General features: G+C 55.3%; 14 protein-coding genes across 14 annotated transcripts; 9 read left to right on the forward strand and 5 right to left on the reverse strand.

Annotated features, from left to right (window-relative positions):
- The first annotated feature begins 104 nt into the window (after positions 1–104).
- On the forward strand, positions 105–1457 carry B0H18DRAFT_635536 (uncharacterized protein). Its single transcript, XM_048038882.1, has 3 exons — positions 105–244; positions 290–424; positions 479–1457. Exon 3 carries the CDS (start codon positions 498–500, stop codon positions 990–992), a length of 495 nt encoding a protein of 164 aa, XP_047889520.1. The 5' UTR covers positions 105–244; positions 290–424; positions 479–497; the 3' UTR covers positions 993–1457.
- B0H18DRAFT_1096136 (armadillo-type protein) lies at positions 992–3120 on the forward strand (the record flags this gene model as incomplete). Its single annotated transcript, XM_048032444.1, has 5 exons — positions 992–1401; positions 1461–1647; positions 1682–1837; positions 1889–1925; positions 2770–3120. 5 exons carry the CDS (start codon positions 992–994, stop codon positions 2808–2810), a joined length of 831 nt encoding a protein of 276 aa, XP_047889521.1. The 3' UTR covers positions 2811–3120.
- An 846-nt stretch (positions 3121–3966) lies between these two features.
- On the reverse strand, positions 3967–5493 carry B0H18DRAFT_912266 (chaperonin 10-like protein). The gene is made up of 5 exons (XM_048041558.1): positions 4974–5493; positions 4847–4921; positions 4600–4795; positions 4158–4549; positions 3967–4095 (listed from the first exon to the last, which is right to left on the reverse strand). The coding sequence occupies exons 1-5, from the start codon at positions 5232–5234 to the stop codon at positions 3979–3981; spliced, it is 1041 nt and encodes a 346-aa protein (XP_047889522.1). The 5' UTR covers positions 5235–5493; the 3' UTR covers positions 3967–3978.
- Positions 5494–7597: 2104 nt separating this feature from the next.
- B0H18DRAFT_635662 (uncharacterized protein) lies at positions 7598–8496 on the forward strand. The gene is made up of 4 exons (XM_048038883.1): positions 7598–7988; positions 8053–8149; positions 8204–8267; positions 8321–8496. Exons 1-4 carry the CDS (start codon positions 7794–7796, stop codon positions 8367–8369), a joined length of 405 nt encoding a protein of 134 aa, XP_047889523.1. The 5' UTR covers positions 7598–7793; the 3' UTR covers positions 8370–8496.
- A 368-nt stretch (positions 8497–8864) lies between these two features.
- B0H18DRAFT_1122501 (P-loop containing nucleoside triphosphate hydrolase protein) lies at positions 8865–9983 on the reverse strand (the record flags this gene model as incomplete). Its single annotated transcript, XM_048034523.1, has 4 exons — positions 8865–9027; positions 9083–9198; positions 9254–9928; positions 9975–9983. 4 exons carry the CDS (start codon positions 9981–9983, stop codon positions 8865–8867), a joined length of 963 nt encoding a protein of 320 aa, XP_047889524.1.
- A 641-nt stretch (positions 9984–10624) lies between these two features.
- Positions 10625–11763, forward strand: B0H18DRAFT_1096139 (retrieval of early ER protein Rer1). The gene is made up of 5 exons (XM_048032445.1): positions 10625–10954; positions 11023–11032; positions 11157–11346; positions 11405–11539; positions 11597–11763. The coding sequence occupies exons 1-5, from the start codon at positions 10775–10777 to the stop codon at positions 11661–11663; spliced, it is 582 nt and encodes a 193-aa protein (XP_047889525.1). The 5' UTR covers positions 10625–10774; the 3' UTR covers positions 11664–11763.
- Positions 11764–13231, reverse strand: B0H18DRAFT_1027860 (3-oxo-5-alpha-steroid 4-dehydrogenase-domain-containing protein). The gene is made up of 4 exons (XM_048029897.1): positions 13128–13231; positions 12910–13073; positions 12741–12854; positions 11764–12691 (listed from the first exon to the last, which is right to left on the reverse strand). Exons 2-4 carry the CDS (start codon positions 12944–12946, stop codon positions 11940–11942), a joined length of 903 nt encoding a protein of 300 aa, XP_047889526.1. The 5' UTR covers positions 12947–13073; positions 13128–13231; the 3' UTR covers positions 11764–11939.
- Positions 13232–13381: 150 nt separating this feature from the next.
- On the forward strand, positions 13382–14147 carry B0H18DRAFT_1122504 (uncharacterized protein; the record flags this gene model as incomplete). The annotated part of the gene is made up of 4 exons (XM_048034524.1): positions 13382–13541; positions 13594–13688; positions 13739–14026; positions 14091–14147. The coding sequence occupies 4 exons, from the start codon at positions 13382–13384 to the stop codon at positions 14145–14147; spliced, it is 600 nt and encodes a 199-aa protein (XP_047889527.1).
- Positions 14148–14276: 129 nt separating this feature from the next.
- B0H18DRAFT_1027866 (uncharacterized protein) lies at positions 14277–15507 on the reverse strand. The gene is given in 7 exon segments (XM_048029898.1): positions 14277–14299; positions 14366–14667; positions 14729–14819; positions 14936–14937; positions 14954–15026; positions 15088–15154; positions 15246–15507. The coding sequence occupies 6 exon segments, from the start codon at positions 15444–15446 to the stop codon at positions 14469–14471; spliced, it is 633 nt and encodes a 210-aa protein (XP_047889528.1). The 5' UTR covers positions 15447–15507; the 3' UTR covers positions 14277–14299; positions 14366–14468.
- Positions 15508–16472: 965 nt separating this feature from the next.
- On the forward strand, positions 16473–17511 carry B0H18DRAFT_1027868 (uncharacterized protein; the record flags this gene model as incomplete). The annotated part of the gene is made up of 5 exons (XM_048029899.1): positions 16473–16523; positions 16980–17054; positions 17086–17167; positions 17204–17282; positions 17362–17511. 4 exons carry the CDS (start codon positions 16473–16475, stop codon positions 17266–17268), a joined length of 273 nt encoding a protein of 90 aa, XP_047889529.1. The 3' UTR covers positions 17269–17282; positions 17362–17511.
- A 604-nt stretch (positions 17512–18115) lies between these two features.
- Positions 18116–19380, forward strand: B0H18DRAFT_1122506 (chaperonin 10-like protein; the record flags this gene model as incomplete). Its single annotated transcript, XM_048034525.1, has 6 exons — positions 18116–18369; positions 18429–18510; positions 18562–18757; positions 18808–19012; positions 19076–19196; positions 19264–19380. 6 exons carry the CDS (start codon positions 18116–18118, stop codon positions 19378–19380), a joined length of 975 nt encoding a protein of 324 aa, XP_047889530.1.
- A 1639-nt stretch (positions 19381–21019) lies between these two features.
- B0H18DRAFT_912285 (chaperonin 10-like protein) lies at positions 21020–22710 on the forward strand (the record flags this gene model as incomplete). The annotated part of the gene is made up of 5 exons (XM_048041559.1): positions 21020–21273; positions 21333–21414; positions 21466–21661; positions 21712–22103; positions 22166–22710. The coding sequence occupies 5 exons, from the start codon at positions 21020–21022 to the stop codon at positions 22280–22282; spliced, it is 1041 nt and encodes a 346-aa protein (XP_047889531.1). The 3' UTR covers positions 22283–22710.
- On the forward strand, positions 22619–25079 carry B0H18DRAFT_635798 (cytochrome P450). The gene is made up of 10 exons (XM_048038884.1): positions 22619–23035; positions 23093–23200; positions 23263–23385; positions 23449–23617; positions 23680–23763; positions 23825–24048; positions 24107–24220; positions 24283–24457; positions 24515–24758; positions 24824–25079. Exons 1-10 carry the CDS (start codon positions 22955–22957, stop codon positions 24999–25001), a joined length of 1500 nt encoding a protein of 499 aa, XP_047889532.1. The 5' UTR covers positions 22619–22954; the 3' UTR covers positions 25002–25079.
- An 835-nt stretch (positions 25080–25914) lies between these two features.
- On the reverse strand, positions 25915–26837 carry B0H18DRAFT_881892 (glutathione-S-transferase; the record flags this gene model as incomplete). The annotated part of the gene is made up of 4 exons (XM_048040872.1): positions 25915–26013; positions 26065–26528; positions 26580–26682; positions 26733–26837. 4 exons carry the CDS (start codon positions 26835–26837, stop codon positions 25915–25917), a joined length of 771 nt encoding a protein of 256 aa, XP_047889533.1.
- Positions 26838–27298: the final 461 nt, after the last annotated feature.

A 27298-nucleotide genomic window follows, 5' to 3' on the forward strand; every position in this document is an offset into this window, starting at 1 on the left:
CTCAGTTACCCTTCGCCCTGGGCCAACTCTGGGCTATCCCATGACTGCCTGCAGGTTATAAGGTTCACTTCTGCCATGCGCCCGCCTATCGTACTTCAAGGGCATGGCGACGACGCCCCAGCCCGGCACACACTCAGTCTCATCCATCCGTGGCCCCATTGATTTTCTCGGACGGTCTACTCTGTAACGCTAGTCTGTTGGTCTGGCTCAGCGATCTCGCTTCCAGCATCACCCCAAATGCAAGGTACGGCCATATTCGCCAGCGGGCGCGACGCTGACTGCGTACCAGATTCCACTACAGCTTCGATGCCTTCCGCCATGGCTACCGCACGTATTATCGAAGATCTTGGCAGCATATCGTACCCGAAGGAATCAAGAGCCCCGAGGTCGAGCTCAACGTGAACGCCAAGCGTGGCAAGTTCAGGTAAGAGCCCTCTCCTGCAGCACGCATCTACGCATCACTGATCCTGGGTCTCAGATACGACCGCGAATTCCTCATGCAGTTCATGGAGATCTGCCAGGATAAGCCTGACAACCTCCTGTCACTCGATGCCATCGGTCTCGAGCCCTCTGAACAATCCGCTGGTGTTCCGGTGAGTCGCGGTGGTTCGCAACGGCACTCGTCGTCCGCCATGGGCCCGCCGCCTCCGAACTTTGCGCGCCAGCTGCAGGGCCTTGGTCTTCCAAATCTCAATGGTCCGACTGGCAGCTTCACCATGGGCAAGTTCGCGACGCCGGGCATAAAGACCAGCGAGGACTGTTTCAAGGAGGCGAGCATGGGCCTTCCAGCCTCGATGGCCGGTGGTCCTCCGGGCGTTGGCACGCAGTTCGGCGCACGACCATCTCCCATGGTCCGCTCGTCCAGTCAAGACGGTCCAGCGCGATTGTCAGCAAGCGTACCAGGAGCAAGCGGGATGTCGACCGTGGAGAGGCGAACAAGGGTGGTCCGGATCCGTCCTTTGGTAGTTTGTCGCTCTCGCAGCCTGGTATGATGTCTCTCGAGCCGGTGGCGCCGCTCGAGCACTCCACAAATCGTTGGCAACCTACGAGCCATAGCAAGAAGCCGCAGCAGGTCGAACCAGACTCGCCGGACGTCGTCGATCGTAAGGTCCGCGCGCTGCTCAACAAGCTTACGATGGAGCGCTTTGACTCGATCTCTGACCAAATCATCGCATGGGCGAATAAGTCAGAATACGAGCACGATGGGCGGACGCTCATCCAGGTTATCCGGCTCGTGTTAGGGAATGCAACAGATGAGGCAAGGTGGTCGGAGATGTACGCGCGGTTGTGCCGCAAGATGATGGAGCAGATTAGCCCGAAGGTTCAGGACGAGGGTATCAAGAACGCAGAGGGTAAACCCATTGCGGGTGGTCAGCTCTTCCGTAAATATCTCCTCAACGGGTGCCAGGAAGACTTCGAGCACGGATGGGCTGCGAAGGAAAGCACTGCCGCGGCCGCAGCCACAAGGCCACCGCGGACCGGGCAGCCAGGGACGCCGCTGACAAGGACGAGGATGGCGAGACTGCACTGTATTCAGAAGAATACTATGCTGCGCAGAAGGCTAAGCGGCAAGGTCTCGGTCTTATCAAGTTCATCGGTGAGCTGTTCAAGCTCCAGATGCTCACGGAGCGTATCATGCATGAATGTGTCAAAAGCTCCTGGGTAATGTTGAGAATCCGAGGAGGAGGAGATCGAGAGTCTGTGCATGCACCTCACTACCGTTGGACAATCACTTGACACGCCGAAGGCCCGTGCGCACATGGATGTCTACTTTGCGCGTATGAAGGAGTTGACAAAGGATCCGAACGTTAAGCCACGTATGCAGTTTATGCTTCTCGTGCGTATTTCCTGAGTCAGTTCCATTGCTTGCGCCTAACATTTCTTATAGGACCTTCTTGAGTTCCGCGAACGCAAGTGGGTACCGCGTAACCTGGCTGCCGCTCCCACCACGATTGCTGCTGTCCATGCGCAAGCTGCGAAGGAGACCGCCGCAAACCAGAAAGACTACCAGCGTACACTTAGCATGTTGCGCGGTGGCTCCAAGCGTGGCAGTGACCCTGGTGAAATGATGCAAGGTCCTGACGGCTGGGCCATTGCTGGCAATGCGCCTCTCCGTCTGTCTCCAAAGGCGGGTGGCTTGTCTAACTTCGGCAAGATCAGCGAAACCAACTCGATGTCCTTTGGTCCTACGGGCGTGTTTGCAAAGGACAAGCGCAAGCGCGAATCCTCGTCGTTGTCACGGGTCTCAGATTTGTCCTCGAAGTTGATGAAGAACCCCGAGCTCGCTGCAGAGGCTGCAGGTGTCGACTTGGGCTCCGCTGGTGCACCTGAGGCTCCGTTACAGCGTAGGAACCTCAATCTTTTTCTTCCACAATGCATGTCTAAGCCCGACGGGGCTCGGACGGACTCAACGCTGGCACAGTCGGAGGCTGGCCACTCGGACGGCGAAGAGTCTACCGCAGGCAAAGACCCGCGTTGGTGAAGACTCGAAAGAGGTCTTCAGGCAGTCGTGGTCCTGAGGTGTACATCATCGAGCTCCCTTCAGAGCACCGATGGCGGCTTGTCGACAAGCTCGTAACTTCTGCTATCGAGTGGAAGGAGAGCGACGCGTGGCTCGTTGCCGACTGGGCGGTGTCGAAGAATATATTCACCAGAGACGTTTGAGAAGGGTTACATACCGACCGTGGAGATCCTTGACGCTATTTCCATTGAGGCGCCGAAGGCACTCGACCTGATGGCGGACATGAAGAAGGCGGACAGCTTGACGAGGAGCGACGGACCCGGCTTGCGAGCGAGTCTATAGACGGTGATACGTTGATTAGCCTGCTAGCATCCAACAGTCCGTTTTCCGCTCCATTCATGGTTCGTGCCTGCAATGATCTGCATCTTGTTATTATTCCACGCACGTCTGCGCTGGCTACTCACTGGTATACACTCTCCAGAGCTTCGTTTCTTCCTTCCGCAACTAGCTGTGTGACTAATTAACCAGGAAGCGTTGCGTCGACTATGCCGTGCGCTACGCGTTCCACGCTGCGATGTGTTGCGGCATTGGCGAGTTGGCGACGAAGATGGGGTAGTATACTAGCAATATACAGGCGGTTGGCTGCGCGACGATCCGAGTCCGCAGCACGCCCTGCTCAACGACTGCGTGACGACTGCACATCCGGTTGATTGAAGGCAAGCAGAATGTTCACGTACGCACAATCAGTGCGGATCATGGGACTGCCGTCAGCGACTGTGCTGATAAGTTCGTTTGTTAAGCCGGATGAAGCACACATTGAGGCTCAGGCGTACCAGATGTTTCGACGCATGGCTTCTGCGAGCCAGTCGCGCCACCACCCATGATGTCGTTCGAGTTTCAAACCTACTGAAGTACGGGAAAATCCTCGCATCACAGCTCATTGGTGCGGTAAAAACGATGAATCGGTGATGTTTTGGTCGAGTATCTTCCCCTCCTGAACGAGTCCGGCGTAGGCAGAAAGCGCATTGAATTGCAGAGACATGCACATGTCCGGGCGGTCGCACACGAGCCGATACTGGTATGTTGAGGTGGCATGTCGCTGTCCAGTGTTCAATCAGCCATGCCTACAACACATGCGATGGAGCCTGCTCGACCAAAGGTGTTGTCAACAGCGTCAGGTAGTAGGTGAATGATAATCGTCACGGCGACTGCCAGGTGAGACTTAAACTTACCAGTGACTCGGAATCTTGAGACTTCAAGCGCACTGGACATCAAAGTGGGAATCTTCTTGCGACTTCAAGCCACAAGTGCGATATATCTGGAGGATATTTTTTGAGGAATGAAGGTGAGGATCGAGGCGATGTTCAATGTTCAAACGTTCAACGTTGTCAACGTTCAAGCCACGGTTTCCAAAGTGGCTGAGCCACTATGCTTACGTAAGTCGGAATTGATCTTGATCGTATCGCTACAGATTCGCTATGTAACTACTATTAGTACAGCACATTGACGACTTCGAATTACACCGTCTCCTGCGGATGCCCGACGAGCTTCACGTTGCTGACCCCCTGCTTGAGCTTCTCTAGTCCAGCAATAATACCCTCTAACCCGTTCGGCAGCACCTCCACGGGGTTCGGCTGCGGGAAGGTAAGTCGGCAGCACTGAATACAGCACGTCGCAATCGCTTGGCAACACCCACCTTGACCACACCCTCTTCCAGCAGAACGGTTATCTTCGAATACAGACTCGCCCCTAGCCTTCGGTTTCCCGGGACGTTCGTGTTCCCGTATGGATAGACAATTCGCTTATCGTCCGTCTTGTTCTCTATAGCGCTGGGCAAGACGAGGACGAGCGTCCCGCCGGAAGCGACGATTGCATAGGCGACGTTCTGCGTCTCGGACTCGGAGATGGCGTCGAACACAACCCTGATAGGTGCCAAAGTGATCTTCTTGACCTCCGCGATCAGGGTGGCATCCGGGAGGTTACGATCGAGGACGTGCGTCGCGCCCAGGTTCTTCAGATACTCAGCGTTGTGGAGGGAAGCCGTCGCGATGATGGGGCGGAAGCCAGCGAGTTTCGCGAGCTGGATGACTGGAAGAGTGTTAGAAGCAAGCGAGTGAGGGCATGTTCAATCTTCGTACCGTATTGGCCGACGGAACTAGCACCGCCGACGACGACTATAGGCTCTCCAGCGTACAACGCGCGTCCGCCGTCTTCCCAAGGCGGGAAGAGGCCTACGCTACCGGTAACTGCTCCCTCGTGAAACAGTCCTATGGCTGCGGTCGCCAAGCCGAGCGGGATCGTTGCAGCTTGGTCGAAAGAGAGGTTGTCCGGAATCTGTGGGCCAATTGGTGAGCACAATCCACTGTTCGTCGTGAGGCTCTGCACCTTTCCAGTCGCATTGGCGTATCCGAGCTTGTATTGCTGGAAGGTTGAATGCTCATTTACAGACCGTTTGTCAGCCTGCAGACGAGTGGTTAGTTCAAGTGAGCAAGGAAGTGATATCAAAGAGAACTGCGCACACTCGGTCTCCCTTCTTGAGGTTTGTGACGCCCTCGCCCACCTCCTCGACGTTGCCTGCGGCGTCACCACCGAGGATTGCGGGGAAGTGCTCGATGAAGATGCCCCATGCTGGGATCTTCCAGTCGACGGGGTTAAGTGCCGTCGACTGGACCTTGATGAGAACTTCTCCCGGACCAGGCTTGGGCACGGGGGCTGACGCGACTGCGAATGGCCCGTGCTTGGACAGCAGGTGAACCACTTTCTGCTGCGACATCGTTGGTGTGTCCTATGTGTAACGGTTGGTGGTAAAGTGATAGTGGGGCCGTGAGGAAACGGAATTCACGCTGGGTCATATATAGAGCGAGCGAGAGGTTGGGAGGGAGAACAGATCTACACAATAATACTCCGGCCCCGGCCAAAGCGATCCTCATGCTGACGCCATCTCATCTCAGCCCTAGGCTGTGTCGACATACTAAGGTTGATGGAGAGTCGACCGCAGTGACGCAGCTGCTCGAAGTCTGGGCTGACCAAGCAGCATCGATGGCGTATCGAGGAGGCGAAGCCATTGCCAAATGCCGCACCCCTCTTGATCGAAGCCCTTGCCCCTCCCTCCCAGTGTCATGATGCATACCGGACACCATGGGTTTCGTGGTATTCTTCGCCCCAGGCGCTCCGAATAATGGTGTTTGATAGTAACAAGGTAAGAATGGCTCCGTGCCTCTATCCACAGACTACTTAGCTGGGAGCGATACTCAAGGCTGCTCATAGCCCTTAAGTTGCTACGTTTAGATCCAGGTTATCTGACCAGGTGCGGCCGACGCTAGATTTCCTACTGCCTCTCTCGCAGCGACATGCCCGCTCATTTTGGCCTAGCCTGAAGGTGAGCACACAGTGTGAAATAACCACTGGCGATCGCCATCTGATGGGGAATCTTATTCAGCCAATTTGTCCTCTGTCACTTTAGTCAGCGCACTGGTCGCCAGTGAGTGAAACTCGTATGGACGGCGAACTCCAACCTCTGGTCAGTGCGCGCAGTGAAGGTCTGCGTTGAACTTCTGACATGCACTCGGTATCTCGCAAGATACGCGCTAGGTACCGTCACGGTCACCTCAATGCATTCACTCCCTCAGCTGGTGACTCTGTGCATTCAGGCTCACCATTCTGCGCTTCTGTTGCAGTTGCAGTCAAGGGCGTGGACTCAACGTCATATGTGAAGTTGGTGAATTGGTAAGCCTTCCTGTAGAATGACTCATCATGCATGCAGGTCGCTCACAATCATGGAATCTACTCAAGGATCGCGGAAACATCATTGTTAGTAATATGCTGCAACAGATCCACCTTCGAATCCGGTGCACGCGACCAAGCATATCTAGGCACTCAAGTCCGCTGATATGCGCATTCACGTTGGTGTTGTCCCTGTTCAGTACGTTCGTTCATTCTTGACACGTATACCGGTTGATAGAGGTTATGAGTCGTAGCGAGGCTGCCATGACATGCCCAGAAGTCTCCTGGTTCAACACAACTTGAATAGGGATAGCGGGGAAGTGTCGCCTGTTCGCTGGTCAGACTCGCAGCTCTTGCGACAGGGAAAGCGCCGTTTCAAAGGTTTGAAGACGACGACAGCACGGCTCAGACTTCTACGAATTGCGTGACAGATAAAGGATCCTGCCATTCGATGTCTCATTCACCGTCACGAGAGGACTTTTGCCAGTTAACAAAGGAAATCCTCCGCCGGCGTCAAAGTCGTCCGACCAACTTGCTAGTCAACGAGATGAGTCGTCTGGCCTAGACGCAATCTGCAGAGCATTGTCATGAAAAAGGGCGGGGAACAGCCTCAAGACCTGAGCATTCTGATCCTACACTGGCAGTTGTTCGCCCGCCGTCGAGACTCGCGAGGTGACTGTACGGGCCTAAGTATACGTCGGGTATCAAGTATTGGTGCCAGGGCTCAGGGATGAGCGTCCACGATGACTCCTTGTCGATGCTTTTCTATGACATAGTGATACTCATACTTGCCTTCGAGTCTGGAACCCAGCTTGCACACGCAGAATGTTGGTCCAGTGTACAACGCCGATGGCTTCTCCGGGGGTAGAGCGCCCAGCCACGCTGTCGCCTAAAAAGGCAATTCATCGTCGTTCGCCAACTTGAACGCCGCGCGCCACCACCACCTCCTCGTCCCTCGCAGTCGCCGCGGAGTCTACCCTTCGCAACACTTCTCATATTCACCCTGTCTCCCATACCCCTATCTACATTGAACTGGCGGTCCCGCAGGGTGTAATTCCAGGGAGATTGGTGTGGAAGGAATTCTTGAAGGCCCACCCGAACGTCAGGATTAAACATCTCCGCGACCTTGATGCAAGCCCTCCCTCAACGTCGGCAACGTGAGCGCATCCTTCAAGAAATACCGCATATTAGGACATCATCGTACGCCACCGTGCTCTCCCGCTCGTTCTTTCTCTTGCTGAGCTGTGATAGCATCAGTGACACGACCGACTCTGTCGCTCCCCCTATCAGACTGAAGCTACTGAAGACCCAACTCCACCCGCTGAGTTGTTCTATACTGGCAGGTATCAATCCCTTGCACCTGGAACGTCACGTTTATCCAATGGAAGACACTGCCGGCCGGATGGAAAGATTCGTACGCACATGCTTCCGGAGAGTCGCAGCTTCTTCGGTAACCTCCTCAAGTTTATGTCGGAGACACTCCGCGTTATCAGCACGTATAAAATGGCAATCGATGTGAGGCTGCCGGTCTGCGAATTCCCTGAACGCGTTGAGCAGCACCTTGCTACAATCTATCTCTCGCTTTTCCGTCGTCATTACAACGTCAACGATGCGGACGTTGGCGCCCAATGAGTTTTACGGTCTGCTGGATGAGACATGCAAGCAAGTCGTATCCCACTGGGACACGCACAAGATGCTCTACCAGAAAAGCCCCACGCCAACACAGCTTCGTGAGCAATTCGCGGTCACACTAGTCCAGGTGGCTCTGTCGCGGCTAGGAATCGATTGGAGACACTTCATTCTGGTCCGTAACTCTGATAAAGCAACTGCTGGTTTACTGACGACAGTGCGTGTCTGTGGTAATATAGCCCTGGGTCGATCGCGACTCGGACAACGGAGACCGCTGGCATGATATCATTTTGAGATGGACGACTCCAGGATTGGTACATGTTATATGCTTTCAAGGTGGGTTCCTTGACGTTATGCGGATATCTCGGCCTGACGTCTAGACGGGTACAGTCCAGACGACGCAACCGGTTTCGGGACAGTACTCGACGTCAGGATTTGTTGATTGCATATCGAGGTAAGTCCTAACGGAATTACCACTTGACGACCCTGAACAGTTGACATTCCTAGCCGTAAGTATCTTCCCTGCTCGTTCGAATCCGCAGTGAGCGATTTGTGAACGTTCTGTACAGTTCCGGAAGCCGTAGCGGACGGGAAGATGATGCACGTACCATATATACCTCCCGTGATGTACGGCTTATGCAACCTCGTATCCTTGCAGCTATCTCGTGTACGCCCACGATGCCATCTACTTCCTCGACGCCATCGACACCATCCAGGCCGAGATTAACGAGCAGAGCAAACGAGATAAGCAGGGCTGGGAGGCTTTAAATTTGACACACCGCGACAAGTGCATGCACATGTTCACCAAGCATGCACGACCCTGGGCGAAGGGTTTGCATCAGATCCTCAACCCACACCAGTACCAGTGGACGTGACGGTATCGCGTTTGTCGAAGATGGATCGTGTGATTATGTACGATACTACGGAGTGCAATGTTTCAGGATTTGTTGCAGATCACAGCGAGAGCGGTCCCACCACACATAACTTCGCTCTAGCAAGTTCGATTGCAGCGACGTTGCTCACAACGACGGAGAAGACGATCAGACTCGCTCTAGAATGTGCTTGAGCGTACGATCTCCCTATCTGCATTGATCTCCACGGCGAGCCCACGCCCTAACCATGGCGGCCGTCTTTGCACTCCCAAGGCGTCAACGCCTCCCTCCGTGATGCCGTCCCCGAAGAAGACGTAGCCAGGGATGTAGCGATCCACGAACCTAGCAATCGACTCGCGCTGAGCATGCCCCCACATCCGAGAGAAGACCAACTCACGCTTCCACCTGCTCGTCCGCCATGCCCCGCCCGCCGTTGAGCTCCTTCATGTGATGCTCCTGCTGCAGGCGCCACTTGTATATGTGCGAGTACGGGTGCGCCGTCTCCGGCTTGATCTGGCGTGAGGGTCGGCGGCGGCACCCCACAGAGACGTGCGCGGACGTGACGTACCTGGATGAAGGCGTCGAAGTGATCCCACCACTCGATGTACGCCTGCAGGCGCTCATTCACGTCTGCGATGTCCTCCTTCCTGAAGCCCCGCCGCCGGAGGAAGTCCGCATCGAGGTCGGGCACGGGCCGCGTCCACCGCCGATCGATTTCGTCTGCGCTTACCGGGTAGAACCCAGTACACCAACCCTCGAAGATGACGATGTCGAGCGGGGCGCGGACGGTGGTCCCCTCTGGCTCGCGATCGCCCTCTCCGCCGTGGAGGCTCTTGTCGAATCGCGGGAGCACCACTTCATCTCCGTATGCGCCGCCGTTGATTCGCTTCAGCTTGTGGAGGATGTCGCTGCCCAGCGGGACGTCATGCGTGCCGGGCTGGCCGCGCCCGCGGAGGAGGCCGTTACCCGGATTCGCAGCAGCAAGGGCTGTGAGGCCGGCGTGCGGGAGATAGAGGTCATCGATCGAGAGCACCGAGACAGAGAGGGAGTGAGGTGAGGCGGCGAGCGCATCACGCAGGCGCATGGTAAGGAACGTCTTTCCGCTCCCCTGAGGACCTTGCACCCCGACCATCAATGGTGGGACCCTCTGTCCGTCGGCGAAGCGTGCTCGGAAGTGGGTGAGCTGCGAGAGGACATGCTGTCGCATGAGCTCGACCGCTGGCGGCTCCGAATCGTTGCTTGGCTGTTGTCCGTCAGTGCTACAAGCTCTCTGCGGTGATTGTACGCACATTTGACATCCTTAGCACGGCGCGTGTGGGTGTGAGAGATCAACGTTGTCGACTCCGGATGCCTACGACGATTGACGCGGGTAGCATATATAGACTGGCCGTCCAGGTGAGAGGGCTGCAGAGAACCGGGTCGTCGATTCCGTCGTTCCGCCCCCGTGCCGAGGCCTGCTCAGATGACTGTCAGTGCCACCGTCCGTCGCCCAGGAGAGACGTGCGATGTATGCTGTTTTTGGTGCGAGCTAGCTTTGCTCACCGAACATTATCGAGCGGGTCGGATGAGTCACGATGTTGCACGTTGCTGGGCGAGCCTGGCAGTGTATGGTATATGCGCACCGAATGTGTACACCGACAACACAGGGAGCCCGCTCGGGAAATGAAGGATACAGTAGATGTTAGACTCATCCTGAAGAATCTTAGAGCCCGAGAAGCGATATACATTGCCAGTCGTCGCGATACATAGTGCCCAAGACTTCGACGTCGAGGTCGAAGAAGGGGAAGAAAGGTGTTCAGTAGTAAGTTGGCTGTACGGTCAATGAAAGTAAGTAAGTGAGCATATACAATTAGTGATAGTAGTTTGTTTGGACTACATCGGAGCTCGAAGATAATGAACAAATCAAACAGCGGTATTCGAATCCCGCAAGCAAGAGGTCGTACCCTACATACTCCGCCCCCCGCGGCAGCGCAGTGCCACGAATCCTGTAGTGCTTCACTTTGGCAGACCGCGTACAACTCTCTTCCCCTGCCAGCTCCTCCTCCTTCCCGCCCACCGTCTTCTGTGACAGGAAACACACGGCAGCGCAATGATGAACTCTAACGAACCAAGCACCCCCGGTGTCGCGAACGTCTCGATGAAGCTCAACGACGCGCAGCGGCAGTACCAGCAGCTCCTCGACCGCATCACGCCGTTCGTCCTCTACAGATGGCTCGGTTCTGCAGGACTTCTCTCGGTATTTCTGCTGCGAATTGTGTTTTCTCAAGGGGTGAGTAGCCTGTTCGTGTTCAGCGAAGGGCGTCGCTGATTTAGTGCGGGCGTGGCGCTCGTGTCCAGTGGTATATTGGTGCGTTGTATTGAGATGGTAGAGCGACGTCCGGGCACTAACTATGGGCTTGCTTGTTCTGCAGTATGCTGTACGTCCATCTTATGAGATAGGCCCTCGCGCGCCCCGCTCACTCCGCGAACAGACGCACACGCAATATACATTCTCAACCTCCTCCTCGCCTTCCTGCAGCCAAAATTCGACCCGTCTCTACAAGACGACCTGCTCGCGGACGAGATCGAGGGGGGTGGCGAGGACTCGGGCGAGTCGCTGCCCTCCCAGCGCGACGACGAGTTCCGGCCGTTCGTGCGGCGGCTGCCAGAGTGGCAGTTCTGGTGCGTGTTCCCGGGCCTGCTCCATGTCAGTGTGATACAACGGAATTCCGGGCGACAGGCTGTCCTCGACGCGCGCGACGGTGATCGCGCTGTTCTGCACGTTCTCGGAGGCGTTCGACGTGCCGGTCTACTGGCCGATCCTCGTCATATACTTCTTCGTCCTCTTCGCGCTCACCATGCGCAGGCAAATACAGTGAGTCGCCCCGCGTCCGCCCGATTTATCCTCGTGGCTCAGCTGGCATTTTCGCAGACATATGATCAAGTACAAGTACATCCCCTTCGACATCGGTCGGAAAGTACGCTATGGCAGCCACTAGTATATGGGCTTATTGGATGGCGAGCGATGGATGGGGCCGAGGCGGCGGGCTGTGGGTCGGCTTTTTGCTTCCTGCGCACATGTCATTTCGAGAGATATGAACGCGGGAAGCTTGTATACCTCTGTGTGCTAAGTGAACAGCAAGTGGATGCAAGGCATCATACGAAGACGAGCAAGGGTAATAGTTTACATCCGTGACCAACAGCCTCGATAGCAAAGACAGCAAAGTGATTTCAAAGATCCGAGTCCGTTCGCGTTCAACTCCAGAGCCCAAGACTCAGAACAAGAACGGAATGACCGCCTTGCGCTCCTTCGGATAGTCCGGGAAACGGGCGTGGTACCACTTGTGGCCCTTCCACGCCCTCGGGAGCATCAAGCACACCTCGGCCATCAGGAATACCCACGGCGGGGCGACCGTCGCGAGGAAGTCCGCGCCCGACGCGAGCGACGGCGGTGGGGCCGCCGCAAGCGCGAACCCGAGCCACTCGCACCACTCGCAGAAGTAGTTCGGGTACGAGAGGAGGCGGTAGAGGTAGCCGTGCGGGATGGCGTAGTGCTCCTGCTTCCGGCGCGCGTCGCGCGACCCGGGCGGGGGCGACGCGCGCGCCTTGCCCTTCGCCTTGGCGGTGCGCCGGATGTTGAGGAGGACCTCGTCGTGGAGGATGTTCCCCGCGAGGCCGGCAGCCCATAGGGCGACGCCCGCCCAGAACGCCGGGCGCGCGAAGGCGCCAGCGAGGTACGCTTGCGCGGCGGGCGAGGAGAGGTACGCGCCGAGGAGGCTGCCGTTCGTGAGGTTGAAGCAGAGCGCGAAGAGGGGCACGATGAAGTGCGACTTGGAGCGGGAGGGCGTGCGCAGCGGCGAGACGAGCGCGCGGTTGAGGTAGTGCAGCAGGAGGAGCGCGGCGAGGAACGCGGGCGGGTGCGAGAGCGCGAGGGGCGGGTGCGCGCCTGGCGAGAGCGGGCTTTTGAGGAAGATGTAGGAAAAGGTGAACGGGAAGACGAGCTCCATCGCTATCCATGCCTTGATCCCTGGAGTGCTGGCTGAGCACGGACACAGACTCTCGGATTCACTGCTCACCGTCCACCAGGAATATGCTGTCCTTCTTGAGCGAAAATCTCCCGAACGGCGCGTTGATGACGAAGGTCACCGGAGCGATGAGGGGCGGAAGAATTGCAAACCCCTTTCGTGCGACTGCGCATTACATGGAAGTCAGTTTCGGTCGGAATGCATGAACCGTACGACTTACTGTCATACCATATCCTCGCTTCCTCAGTGTTTTTCATTTGCAGAGGTAGTAGAGTCTCTTGAAGGTTTCGTGATTGTCAGTGAGTTCGCTTGTTGCCACGAAGCGAAACAGCTATATAGTGTCGTAGCGATTTCGAGCGAGACTCAAGCGAGACTGTACAGGAACTGGACACCAGTTAGATGGTTGGTACGCAACTAGTCAATCCCATATCGACTCACCTATTATGCCAGCTATTCACACAGTCAGCTTTTACACTCTGACCCTTCAGCGACACAAACACTATAGTCCTGATTCCGAGCTGGGCCCTGGCGGTGAGTGTCTGTGAGAAGCTGGAGAGGCGCTTGTTGTAACAGGCCCTACTGGGATTGCACGGGCGCTCCGTAAGGTTCGGACTCGACCTGTTGACTGCCGCGCACACTTGGACTGTACCATCCTCCAAGTCGACTTCGAATCTTCGCCGTCGAGTTGCAGAATGGGCGGAGCCTCGTCAAAGCCCGTTCGTCAGTTCCCAAAGACACTCAAGCCACCGCCGACATGGGCTGGCGCAAGGACACCGCGTCCGGACGACCCGGGCGCATCGGCGGGTCCCAGTAGATCTGCACCACCGCGCGCGAGCGAGACGAAGGATGAAGGTAGCTCAGACATTTATAACTGTTCTCTATGTGACTAACTCGGTTGCGCAAGCCATTGACCGGGACGCGAGAGACCCTCAGTTCGCGGCGATGTTGAGCAAGCTGGGGCCGGTCAAGGTCGACCACCACATGCAGACGGTCAGGCCGGTGCGTATCCGCGTATATAGCCTACCGCCAACTACTGACTAGTAGTGCAGGCAGCAGATCAGGTGCAACGCGTCTTCCAAGCCCGGCAGCGGTCTGAAGAGGACGCGCGCTCGCTGACGCCTACGCGGAACCGGATGCTCGCGGGCACGCTCTACGAGCTCCTCGAGGAGCGCAAGTCTGTCACGACGCGGGAGGAACTCGAGAAGCTCGCCGTTCGCTATGAGATTGATGTGGACAGGCTGGAGAACGTTGCGCGGTTTGTAAACAGCCCGAGCGTGGATGAGGGTTCGGTGAGGAGAGAGGTAGATAAAGATGGTGTTGAGCAGACAAAGATGAAGGTGAGTCGTGCTTGGCCTTAAGCCTTTGCCTAGAGGGTTGCTGACTCGCCGTCGTACTCTCCAGGCGTCGTGGGTAGAGCCCCAGTTACGACCATCTCGGCCTCATGTGCCAACCGGATAGTGAACACCTCATGCTTCTAGGTAACGGAGAGACCTCTCAGGCTCATGAGAAAACCCGTCACACTCAATGAAGGGTTCTATTTGGGGTGGTCAGAGTGCTGCTGCAGTGCATGTATGCTGCACCGAGTACCTTGGTAGCAGAGGCACGGCCTAGTACGTGTATGGTGCGCTGAACGACGTGATACAGTTGTACTTATCGGATCGCTCCCCCGGTCCAAGCAGACTCAAATCACATAAGAGTAGATATCTGTGATAGTGCTAGACGTGACAGTATCGTACGGAACGACCCCCTTCCTCGCCAACAGACACGGAAGGCCATGTCTCAGTACATGAGCGGTTCGACGATCTGGCGTAGACCCTTTCCTCCAGGTCTCGCGAACTTGTTGAACAGATACATGCACTTGTCGCGATGTGTCGTGGACTCCCAACCCCGCAGATTGTCCTTGGTCTGTCTATCAACCTCGGACTGGATGCTTGAGGTGTCGAGGCAGTAGACGGCATCGTAGGCGTACACAAGGTAGCTAAACGCAAACATAAATGTATATGTTAGCTGTGTTCAGAGGAGGAGGTCGTGGCCCTTACATTGTTGTGCACTTCCAACCAGAATTAACAGTAAATTGACTCTTCTCTCTTACTATCTCACATTGAGAAGCGTGTTCATTACCCCTCGCAACTAGTCAAGTATTGTGGATTAGATGATGCGAATCACTCGAACACTGGAAGCACTCACGACTAGATAGTCAGTTCAACGCCTCTTCCAGTCAAGTAATCCAGCGCGGCACGGAGAGAGATTATTATGGTGCTTACGTCGTTAAGCAATCCACATAACCGAGTGCTACAGATTCGCCCGCTGACTCAGACACTTGTTCCACTACTTGAACTGTCTTCTGCCTGTCAGACATCACACCAACGATATAACGGGCAGTGACTAGTGAACCCACCGCGGAAGCAGAAGTGCGCAGGCCAACGTAGAAGCCAAAAGTGATACCATTGATCAGGGGTCAATCGCTGCAATGTGGCACAGAATACATAGAATACATTGACATCAACATCAGCATGTAAGGAGGAGCGAGAAAGACCTGGACCAAAGGATACTAACGAAGCCGAGATTGTCTGAGCCAGTTCCCCATGCGAATTCCGAACACGATGACGCCGTCTCGGCAAGGGTGACCACGAAATGTTCACATAACTGGGCCTGAGTGGGGCCCCTCTTGTAGAGTAAACGGTATCTGTCCCAGTATGATACAACTTGTTTGCAGGTGTCGTCGAAGAGACTGTAGATGGCATCCCCGTTCTGCATCGCAAAATCGTCTGAGAACGGAACAGCGGGGAGTGAACGAGATCCTGGGATGGTTGTGGGACTGCACTAACCTCCCGCCTCACGTCGATTGCGGTTTTATACGTACCGATAACGAGGGATCTCTCTGATGTAAGTTGCCGGAGAACTCGCGAAGGCCCAGTCATTCGCCGGCGGGTTTCAGGAAGGAGAACACAGTAGACGTAAAGTTTGCACATCGAATGGTGATCATCCCATGACGAACTCGGACGAGTAGGTGAAAACGTGGGTCGCCTTGTCGCTCACGTTGTGCGAGCATTTGCATCAAGGTCGCGGCGACGTTTGATCGGGCTCATCCTGACGAGTCCGGGTTGGCCTTCAATAATTTCTTCCACGATCCCTCGCGAGCCTGCGTGAGGTTTCCACCACCGGGTGGACCTCCCTGAGGAGCCTAACGCCGAGACTAGCCCTGAAAGCACGGAACCGGCCGTGCAAGTTTGATCGCCCCGCGTCACACCAGCTTGACGAGATACGGTAGGTCCAGATCATGCCCTGACGAGTCTGTCACGCTGTGGAAGTCGGCGTAGGCGTTGACGACCGCCTGAGACTTGTAGACATCGTTCAACGATGTGTACGTATCTCAGGCGGTCCGTTGTCGTCCCGCTCCTCGGTTTCCACGTACTGCTTCCAGGCTGCATTCGACCTCGTCCAGACACTGAACTGGAACCGCCCGATGATGGAGTTCCATCGTTCCACGAATGAATTTCGCTTCCGGGTGTCGTCGCCTTCGTACTTGTCCAGTATGGGCTGTCAAGTCACATTAAAATGTCAGCACGAAGCACAGTCATGTATCACCAATTGGGCCTACCGAAGCCAAGCCGGCATCCACACATTCCTCGATCGACGACGGTTGTGCCTCCGAGTCGTCGGCGGTGAGACCCAGCATAGTGATCCAGGCTTTGATTGCGCCGCCTAACGTGTGGTCGTCGATAATCATGGGACCCGTTAAGGAGACCTCGCCTTTGTCCGTGGCGCGTGCACCCTCGAACAATGACCCTCGTCCGTCTCCCTCCAGTATTGCTTCCACTCCGGTTTGTCAGGGTACAGAGGTAGCGTCCTGCGTCTGCCTGTACTCTGTGTGTCTAGGAGAGGCATACTTCGGGGACTACTGAACCTTCACAGAGGTCTGGAAAACCGGCTCGATCAGCTGCTCGTACAGTCCCACAGCACTGTAATACTGATCGAAGTCAGATGTCTGTCTGTCAGTCTGTGCAAGAGACCGACTGGAACCATTGTTCTGCCATTAGCCTGGTCTGAGTCTTCTGTACACATACCATAGCGCAACTATTGATGAGACAAATGACTTCTTGAGGCTCACCATTCGTTTTGAGACCCGTCTGCTGTAGCACATCGCATGTCCGAAGGCGCCTCCGAGCTCGAGAGGGCCCAAAGTTAGTATATACTAGCTGGTTTGTGGATAGGGAGTGCGAGACACAGGGAAGAGGGGGTCCATGTGCTGAGAGATGCACAATCCACGGCGACGGTTCGGAGGGACAGGGGGCGACGATAAATTCTCTTTTTAGGGGACAATGTGGCGTGGGCGCTCTACTCTGTGACCCGGGCAGCCATCCTGTGTGTTACTGTCATTGATCAAGCAATCAAGGTCGTACATTCTGCGTGTGGAAGCCTGTGGAAGCTATCTTTGGCCGCGTACAGGCTTCGGTTTCGGGGTAGACTACACGATTGTGAACGATCTGCATACATGATGTGATTAGAAGGAGATTTCACCAATTCACTATCTTTGTATGCGGCGTCACCTTGTGTGGGTCGGCCACGTTCCAATTGAGTTCATATACTTGACTGTGATTGCAACAGAAGCGCAGAATGGCGAGATGCGCAGAGTCACCAGCCTGGAGTGAATGCATTGAGATGGCGATACCTAGCGCGTATCTTGCGAAGTAGCGTGTGCACTCACTGCATTTCATCTTTAACGCAGGCCTTCCTGCGCCTCAATGCGCCAGCTGACCAGAGGTTTGAGTTCGCCGTCTCTACGAGTTTCGCTCAACGAGTGCGCTGATTACAATCACAGAGGACAAATTGGCTGAATAAGATTCCCCACTGGCGTCAGACGGCGAAATCCTTAAATCCGCACTACGTACTCACATTCAGGCTAGACCAAAATGTAGCGGGCATGTGGCGACGCAAAAGGCAGTATATAGAAATACTAGTGTTGGCCGCACTTAGTCAGGTAACCCGGATCTAGACGTAGCAGCCTCAAGGGCTATTATGAGCAACCTTGAGACTAGAGCACACTCCCGCTCTCAGCTAACTCAAGTAGTCTGTGGGAAGAGGCACTGAGCCGCGCTTTGCCATCGAACACTATTTTCCGGAGCTGTGAAGGAGGATACCACGAAATACCAATGTCATAGCACATGGTACGCATACGCCATCGGTGCTGCTCAGTCAGCCCAGACATCGAGCGGCTGTTGTCGAGTCTTCGTCGACACAATGTTAACCTAGAGCTGAGATGAGATGGCGTCAGCATGAGACAGCTTTCGCCGGGCTGGTGAAAGTATTACTGTGTAGTGTTCTCCCACCCTCTCGCTATATATATGACCTAGCGTGGACTCCGTTTCCTCAGCAGATCCTACTATCACTTTACCACCAACCCTTACACGTAAGACTCACCAACAATGTCGCAGCAGAAAGTGCTCTACCTGCAGTCCAAGAACGGGTCCTTCGCAGTCGCGTCAGCCCCGGTGCCCAAGCCTGGCCCAGGAGAAGTTCTCATCAAGGTCCAGTCGACTGCGCTCAACCCCGTCGACTGGAAGATTCAAGCATTTGGCATCTTTGTCGAGAAGTTCCCCTCGATCATCGGCGGTGATGCTGCAGGCGTCGTCGTGGAGGTCGGCGAAGGCGTCACAAACCTCAAGAAGGGAGACAGAGTGTGCGTGGTTCCCCTTGGTGTCACTTCTATGGTCACTGGCGCTGAGCGCGCGTCTGTAGATTCACTAATGGCGTGTACGGTGTCAATGAACACGCAACCTTCCAGCAATACGCGCTCGGTTACGCCGACGTGACTGGAAAGGTGCGGAGCCTCACGCAGCGCAGTAGATTACGCTCACCAGCTGGCTTGCAGATCCCAGACGATCTCTCTTTCGACCAAGCTTCAACGATCCCGCTCGGCTTGGCGACCGCAGCCACGGGACTGTTTAACGAGGGAGCGGAGACCGGCAGTGTAGGCCTCTTCCCGCCTTGGGAAAACGGCGGACGCGCGAAGTACGCTGGAGAGCCCATCCTCGTCATCGGCGGTGCTAGTTCCGTTGGTCAATACGGTACGCAGATTGAAGGTGCTAGCACTCGCTCCATTTTGATACCCTTCTAGTCATCCAGCTCACGAAACTCGCTGGCTTCGGCCCCATCATCACGACAGCCTCCCTCCGCAACGCTGGGTATCTGAAGGGCCTGGGCGCGACGCACATTCTCGATCGCAACCTCCCGGACGCTGGCCTCATCGCGGAGGTCAAGAAGATCACTTCCGCACCTATCAAGGTTGTGTTCGACGCTGTGTCCGAGCCCAGACGCAAAATGTCGCCTACACAATCCTTGCTTCCGGCGGGACGCTCGCCATCGTCTTGATCAGCGCTGTGGAGAACAAGACGGACGATAAGCGAATTATCCAACATACGGGAACACGAACGCCCCGAACAACCGCAAGGTGGGGCGAGTCTGTATTCGAAAGTGACCGTTCTGCTGGAAGAGGGTGTGATCAAGGTGGGTGTTGCCAAGCGATTGCGACGTGCTGTATTCAGTGCTGACGCGGACGACTTACTACCCGCAGCCGAACCCCGTGGAGGTGCTGCCAAACGGGTTAGAGGGCATTATTGCTGGACTTGAGAAGCTCAAGCAGGGCGTCAGCAACGTGAAGCTCGTTGGGCATCCGCAGGAGACGGTGTGATTCCAAGTCGTTAGTTACATAGCGAGTACGATCGAAATCAATTCTGGGTTGTAGCAGGTTTACGTACTGAGCATGGTATAAGGTGCAAGCTTGAGCTTGATGCGGGTGTGTATTTTCTGAGTAAGGATGCATTTGGGTATATCATGAGATCGAGAACGCTCCCAGTGATTCCCGAGCCCTCAGGCTGCAGATCCTTTCACCTTCTCTGCTCCTGCTAGCTCGTAGTCACGGAGCTCCTGTGGTTTCAGGAGGTTTTCACTGCAGAGGCCCGGGGTCGACGAGTTAGAGCGGGTCCGAGTTGAAAGTTGTAGGATAATTTGTAGACTAGGAGCACGCGTGACAGGGGAATTTGAGGAAAGTTGGGTAACCATGTGCTGCGAGGGGTGAAGTCCGCGGCGACGGTCGAGGGACGAGGAGGTGGTGGTGGTGGACGACAGCAAATTCCTTTTTAGGCGAAATCGTGGCGTGGGCGCTCTACTAGTACTAAGTAAGTAACTTACCTCGGCGAGTCTGAGGCGATGTGTAATCACTTCAACGCTATCTGAGCTATCTGAGCTACAAGACTTCTAAGCATGCCATGAAAATTTCTACAATTCATAACCTCTGTTGACCGGTGTATGTGTTGATAATGAACAAACGCACTGAACAGGGACAACCCAGCGTGAATGCGCTATCAATGGACTTGAGTACGCAGGTGTCTTCAAGTTTGGCCGACGGTACTACACCGGGTTTACATCCTGAGATTGTGAACGACCTGCGTACATGATGTGATTATCGGGAAGATCGACCAATTCACTACCTTTGTATGCGGCGTGTGGTTCAGCGATGTTCCAATTGAGTTCACACTGCGATTGCAACAGAAGCGCAGGATGGCGAGATGTGCAGAGTCGCCAGCCTGGAGTGAATGCATTGAAATGACGATACCTAGCGCATATCTTGCGTAGTATCGAGTGTACTCACCCCATTTCAACTTCAACGCCGGACTCCATGAGCTTCGCTGCGCCAGCTGACGAGAGGCCCGATTGGGGTTCGCAGCCTCTGAATATCGCTCAACGAGTGCGTTGGTTTGAAGATTACGGTACTTGACAGAGAACAAGTTGGCTAAATAAGATTCTCCCATCAGATGGCGCATGCCACAAATCCGCACTAATATGCACTCACACTCAGGCTAGGCCAAACTGGAGCGGGCATGTGGCTACGAGAGAAGCCGTGATTTGTAGGAATACTAGCGTCAGTCAAATAACTTGGTTCTAGACGTAGCAACCTCAAGGGACCTTATGAGTAGCCTTGAGACTGGAGCACACTCCTGCGTCGAGCTAGGTAGTCTGTAGAAAGGGGCGCGGAACAATGCTTTGTCATCGATACCATTCTCCGGAGCGGGGATGAAGGGGTCACAAAGTCCCATGGTATCACTGCTTGGTCAGCCCAGAGTTCGAGCGGCTGTTGTCGAGTCTTCGTCGACCTAATATGTCGACAACCTAAAGCTGATATGAGATGGCGTCAGCACGAGAATCGCTTTCATCGGGCTGTAGATCTGTTCTCCCACCCTCTCGCTATATATACCACCCAGCATGGACTACGTTTCCTCAGCAGACCCCACTATCACTTCACCACAGATCCCTTATAAGACTCATCAGTGATGTCGCAGCAGAAAGTGCTCTACCTGCAGTCCAAAAACGGGCCCTTCGCAGTCGCGTCAGCCCCGGTGCCCAAGCCTGGCCCGGGAGAGGTCCTCATCAAGGTCCAGTCGACGGCACTCAACCCCGTAGACTGGAAGATCCAAGCATTTGGCCTCTTCCTCGAGAAGTTCCCTGCGATCCTCGGCGGTGACGCAGCAGGCGTTGTCGAGGAGGTCGGCGAAGGCGTCACAAACCTTAAGAAAGGAGACAGAGTGTGCGCAGTTCTCCTTGGCGTCACTTCTATGGTGACTCGCGCTGAGCGCTCGTCTGTAGATTTACGAATGGCCTGTACGGGGTCTATGAACATGCAACCTTCCAGCAATACACGCTCGGATACGCCGATGTGACTGGAAAGGTGCGGAGCCTCACGCAGCACAGTAAATTACGCTCACCAGCTGGCTTGCAGATCCCAGACAATCTCTCTTTCGACCAAGCTTCAACGATCCCGCTCGGCTTGGCGACCGCAGCTACAGGACTCTTTCACGAGGGAGCACCGACCAGTAGTGCAGGTCTCTTCCCGCCTTGGGAAGACGGCGGACGCGCGAAGTACGCTGGAGAGCCCATACTCGTCATCGGCGGTGCCAGCTCCGTCGGTCAATACGGTACGCAGATTGAAAGTACTAGCACTCGCTCCATTTTGATACCCTTCCAGTCATCCAGCTCACGAAACTCGCTGGCTTCGGCCCCATCATCACTACGGCCTCCCTCCGCAACGCTGAGCATCTGAAGAGCCTGGGCGCGACGCACGTCCTCGATCGCAACCTCCCCGACGCCGCCCTCATCGCGGAGGTCAGGAAAATCACTTCCGCACCTATCAAGGTTGTGTTCGACGCCGTCGCCGAGTCCCAGACGCAGAATGTCGGCTATGCAATCCTCGCTTCCGGCGGGACGCTCGTCATCGTCTTGCCCAGCGCTGTGGAGAACAAGACGGACGATAAGCGGATTGCCCAGACACACGGAAACACGAACGTCCCGAAGAACCGCGAGCTGGGGGCGAGTCTGTATTCGAAAGTGACCGTTCTGCTGGAAGAGGGTGTGATCAAGGTGGGTGTTGCCAAGCGACTGCAATGTGCTGTATTCACCGCTGACGACTTGCCCACCCGCAGCCGAACCCCGTGGAGGTGCTACCCAACGGGCTGCATGGCATTATTGCTGGACTTGAGAAGCTCAAGCAGGGGGTCAGCAACGTGAAGCTTGTCGGGCGTCCGCAGGAGACGGCGTGATTCTGGTGTGATTCCAAGTGGTTATGTATGTAGATTACCTCAGCCTCTAAATGAATCAAGTCGCCGCGGCGACTCCGACTCGATACCACTGGCAAATGGCAGACGTTGTGACAGAGTTAGCATGCAGCACATAGGTACTGCCTGCTGCGGCGCTCCGTCGAGACCTATCCAAGGTTCAACGTTTCAACATTCAGCCGGCGAATTGATGAGGACGACTTCCCTGCTTCTGTGGTACATAACAGCGCCGGTGGTCTGCAACGGAGACTACAGCGCGGCTGAGCGTTCTCATGTCCTCCTCCTCATGAGTCTCCGGTACGGCTCGATCCACTAGAAGGTTGATCCCAGCTGGGACTACTCGAGCCACGTGACGCGTCACTGTATGTAGAACCGCGCCGATGCCACCCAATGCCAACCACGGTTGTATCTCGGGGTGTTCTATCGCACGTAATGCCACTGGCCGCTCAATATCAATATCAATCGCTGACACTCGAAGATGCGGCTTGCCTTGAAGGAGCCCTTTATTATATTCATCACACTCGACTAGGCAGTCGGGTATCACTTACTATACTTCCTCCCACCACGTAGTGCAGCAGCGGACACCAGGCCCTACACCCGCGCAGTGCCCCGTACGAATACTCTCCAAGACTGCGGTGAACTCCCAGGGAACCTATCATGGCAGATGCGATTCAGGTCGCGGGTGCGATTATTTGTATCTTCGCGGTGACGACCCTCCTTACGTGGAGGTTTGATCCAGTAAGCATTATCGGTGCATGCCTTAGACAGGAATGCTAACCTTCAAGATACTCGCAGCTTTATTCCATCCCGACGATTGGGCCATCTCTTCCTCTCCTCTCTTACATCGGTGCCTACCGATATAGCAAGAATGCCCGTGAAGTTCTTCAGGAAGGTTATGCCAAGGTCAGTGCGAAGCGAATCGTGATGCTTCCTCTCATTTACCCAACTTCTTTCCATGGTCATAGTACAAGATCTTCAAGGTCGCCATGCTCGACCAATGGGTTGTGATCGTCAGTGGCGCCGACATGAACGAGGAGCTGCGAAAGATCCCGGACTCACATGCGACATTCCACAAGGCTGCTGAAGACGTACGCTTTCCCTTGCCTCACTCTATTTGATGTGATGATATACTTATTCTATTGATCTGGCAGTTCCTCCAGATGCGATACACTGTGTCAAACAGTGTCGTTGACCACCCAATTCACATCCCCACCATCCGCGGTCCCTTAACAAAAAACTTGGGCGTAGTGTTCGGCGACGTCGTGGACGAGATCAACGCAGCATTCGCTGATACCATCGGGAGCAAGTTGCACGGTGACGGTCAGTCAGATCTTCCCGTGCCGTGTTGAGGCGGAAATTTATCATTCAACGGTCCTCCACAGAGTGGATCAGTGTCAATACGCTGATGACTATGGCAGTGATCATCTCACGTGTAAGCAACCGCGTCTTCGTTGGCCTTCCCCTGTGTACGTATACGTCCGGATGCGCAGCAAAATGGCTTGCGAGCTGATGCTGCCATGTCACTAGGCCGGAATGAGGACTACCTGCAGATTGTCCGCCAATTCACTTTCGACGTATCGAGGGCGCGCTTCATACTCTCCTGGTTTCCGAAGTCATTGAAGAAGATCGTTGGCCCATTTATCCCTTGGGCACGCAGAGCCACTCAGAAGGCGTCGGTGCACCTCAGGCCCATAATTGAGGATCGCTTCAGGAAGCTGGAGGAGATGGGCAAGGATTGGACAGATAAACCTGTGAGTCATCCCCCATGCAGATATTGGTCTCCGCTTACCTTGACCCTCCGAATGCAAGAACGACTACATGATGTGGATTATTGACGAAGCCAGGCGAGAAGGCGGGTCTGTACAGACGACGATTGAAGGTCTCATGGTCTCCAACTTCGCTGCCATTCACACATCCAGCAATGTGCGTCTCTTTCTTCCTACAACTTGCTCAGGCGAAGACATTCAGCTGACTACGACTCACAGAGTATGACCCAGGCACTCTATCACCTCGCGGAATCTGCCGAGTACGTCAAGGGGTTGCGCGAGGAGGTCGACAGCGTGGTCAAGGAGCATGGCTGGACCAAGGTCGCGACGGGCAAGATGTGGAAGCTAGACAGCTTCATGCGCGAGTCGCAGCGCATCAACGGTATCACGTACAGTCAGTATCCACATCAACATCTCTCTACCCTACATACTAACTCGCGCTCCACCGCAGTCTCCATCATGCGGAAGACGCTGCAAGACACGACGCTCTCCGACGGGACGTTCATCCCGGCCGATACGCTCGTCGCCGGTGCGTCCAACGCGACGCACCGTGATCCGCGCAACTACGAAAATCCCGAAGTTTTCGAACCGTTTCGTTTCGCAGACATGCGCGAGGCAGACGGCGCCAGCATCAAGCACCAGTTCGTCAGCACCTCGCCAGAGTACGTGCCGTTCGGGCATGGGAAACACGCGTGGTATGCAGTGGCTCCTCCGCTCATAACTGGCGTAGTCGCTGACCGCAGGTTCTGCGCCGTGCTAGCCCCGGCCGTTTCTTCGCCGTGAACGAACTGAAGCTCATGATGGCGTACATCTTGCTCCACTACGATCTGAAATTCGAGGGTGAGCAGCGGAGGCCGGAGAACTGGTCGCGCTGGCATAACGTCCTGCCTGGGCACAGGAATGTATTAGTCCGGAGGCGGCAGGTTGTGGCTACCTAATGAAATAGTGTTGTCAACTGTATTTGTGACATCTTGTCTAATACAAAACAGCGAGTGAGCTTCGGGAGATGGTAGTTCTGGAACATATACCCGACCTCAGGCGGGCTAGATGATTCAGGAAGAGCACCCTAGTTCATTCAGGGCCTAGCCACTGCTCAATCCAAAACATCGTACATCAAGAAGCAACAAATCCAGCTGTTATGAACCGCAGCAAGCAAACACTCATTGGACTCATCCCGATGCGTGCACCGATCTGAGTTGGGTCGGGGGTGATCTGTATGGCGCTCAGTCCGTTCGACAACCCGAACAGCTCGATGTACCAGTACGGCGTATACAGACCTAAATGGATGGACACCGGTCAGGCGCATTCGGGAGGATGCGCGGTAGCCGACGATTAGGTGTTTGTGTAGCTCGGCGAGATCGTTCGCTCGTTGGTGGCTTGGCCCGCGGATATGTTGAGGGATTTGTCTCGTCTTAATAACTCCTGTAGGCGTTCCGGAACGGGGCGTACTGCTACGTTGGTACCAGTGCTCCTCTCATAAGCCGTCGTCGTGCTTCGATCATGATGTGGGTACTTACACATTTCCTCAGTGACAGCGAACTTACTGCAAAGTCTTCCGAGGAGTCGTCATATAAGTTCAGTGTATGCGCACAGACCTTTCTTGCGGTCGGACATCGATCTGTCCAAGAAGTCCTGCAAAGTCACTCGCCGTCTGTCTGCCTACTCATCCTTCAATATTACTTCCCCTAACTACATACAGTGATTAGCTGTTTTTATCAAACATCATACCGACGTACCTGCTGAGCATGTATGATACTCCGAGATATTGACTTTCTTGACAGTACAACAGGCACATTGACAATTGCTACTATACAAGCCTGCAGTAATGGTTTTGGACCCCCGAGGCATGTATCACGGAAGACCCTTTCCTGCCCTCGTCGCTTTCGCAACCTCGCTCTGAGCCTCATCGCGCAGGTAGCGCCCGTAGATCGGCTCATAGTGCTCGAGGTCCTGTACACGCCGCGTCAGCACAACTGGCTGCGTTAGACTGGCAGGACTTACGCTCTGTGTCTTCAGTACGCTTTCCCGCGTCGAGAGCTTCTCCGCGTACTCCTTCCAGCCGCTGCCGACCGCGTCGCGAGAGTAGCCGCGGTGGTCCCGCAGGATGTAGTCGCGGATGACCCACGGCGCGAGCACGACGTCGACCATGCTGAACTCGGCGCCGAGGAAGTACGGGCCCTTCGCCTTCTCGCTCACCCTCCGCAGGCTCTCGTAGTACTCCTCGCGCGCGGCCGCCTGCGCCTCGGGCGTCTGGCCCTGGAGGAGCCGGTGGAACGCGGGCACGACGTTCTTCGCGACGTGGTCGACCCAGAGGCGGACGTATGCGCGCTCGAACGGGTCCGTCGGGAAGAGGTGCGGCGTGTGCGAGGGGTAGGCGTCCTCGAGGAACTCGCAGATGATGAGCGACTCGTAGAGCGCACGGCCCTTGTATTCGACTGCCGGGACAAGGCCCTTTGGGTTTATGTCTAGAGTGAGTGAGCGGGGTATTAGCTGTTGACACAACGAACTGCACGTACCGAGGAAGTGCTTCTCCTTCTTGTACGGGTTGACCTCCTTGTACTGGTACGGTATGCCGCGCTCCTCCAGCACGATCCACGCGCGCTGGACGAACGGACAGAACTGTGCTCAGGTCAGCCGGGGCAGTGGTCGTCATAGTCGCTCGGACGCACCCAGCCAGCCCAAAAGACGAGATCCTGCGGAGCCTCATGCTGCTTGACCGTCTCGAGCGCATGTCCCGTCGCCGTCGGGTAGACATTCTCGTCGGGGTGGCCCATCGTGGTTGAATACCTTTTTTGGTGCTGCAATTGGTTGTTGGTGTGAAGTCTTGCTGTTACGATGGTTCTGGAGGAGGTGGAGGTGGAGGAGCAGGATGCCCTTAAATGATTGGAGTTCCGGCGGCTGACTGAGCCAGTTTAGCAGATAATCGTCGTTGATTGCGTCATTAATTCAGTACGAACCTTGCCTAAGGTTCAGGAAAGTACGGGTGAGCATCAGCATGCGCACGCACGGACGTGCGAGCGAGAGAGGCGAGTGCGGGACGACATGTCAACCAGGGAGCGGCTCCGGACGACTTTGTCGGCGATCTCAATAAATCATTTATTTAGTTCAGTAAATTGAGAGTCTTGCACGGCTTGTTATACCGTCAGCAGAAGACTGGGAGGCACCAGGGATTGAATAGACTGGGCTATTGCGCACACTGTGCAGTGACTCGAGACGAGGGCAGCACTGAGCAGAA

Source organism: Fomitopsis serialis (assembly GCF_022376445.1).
Source record: "Fomitopsis serialis strain Sig1Antser10 chromosome Unknown B0H18scaffold_78, whole genome shotgun sequence".
Lineage (NCBI taxonomy): Eukaryota > Fungi > Basidiomycota > Agaricomycetes > Polyporales > Fomitopsidaceae > Fomitopsis > Fomitopsis serialis.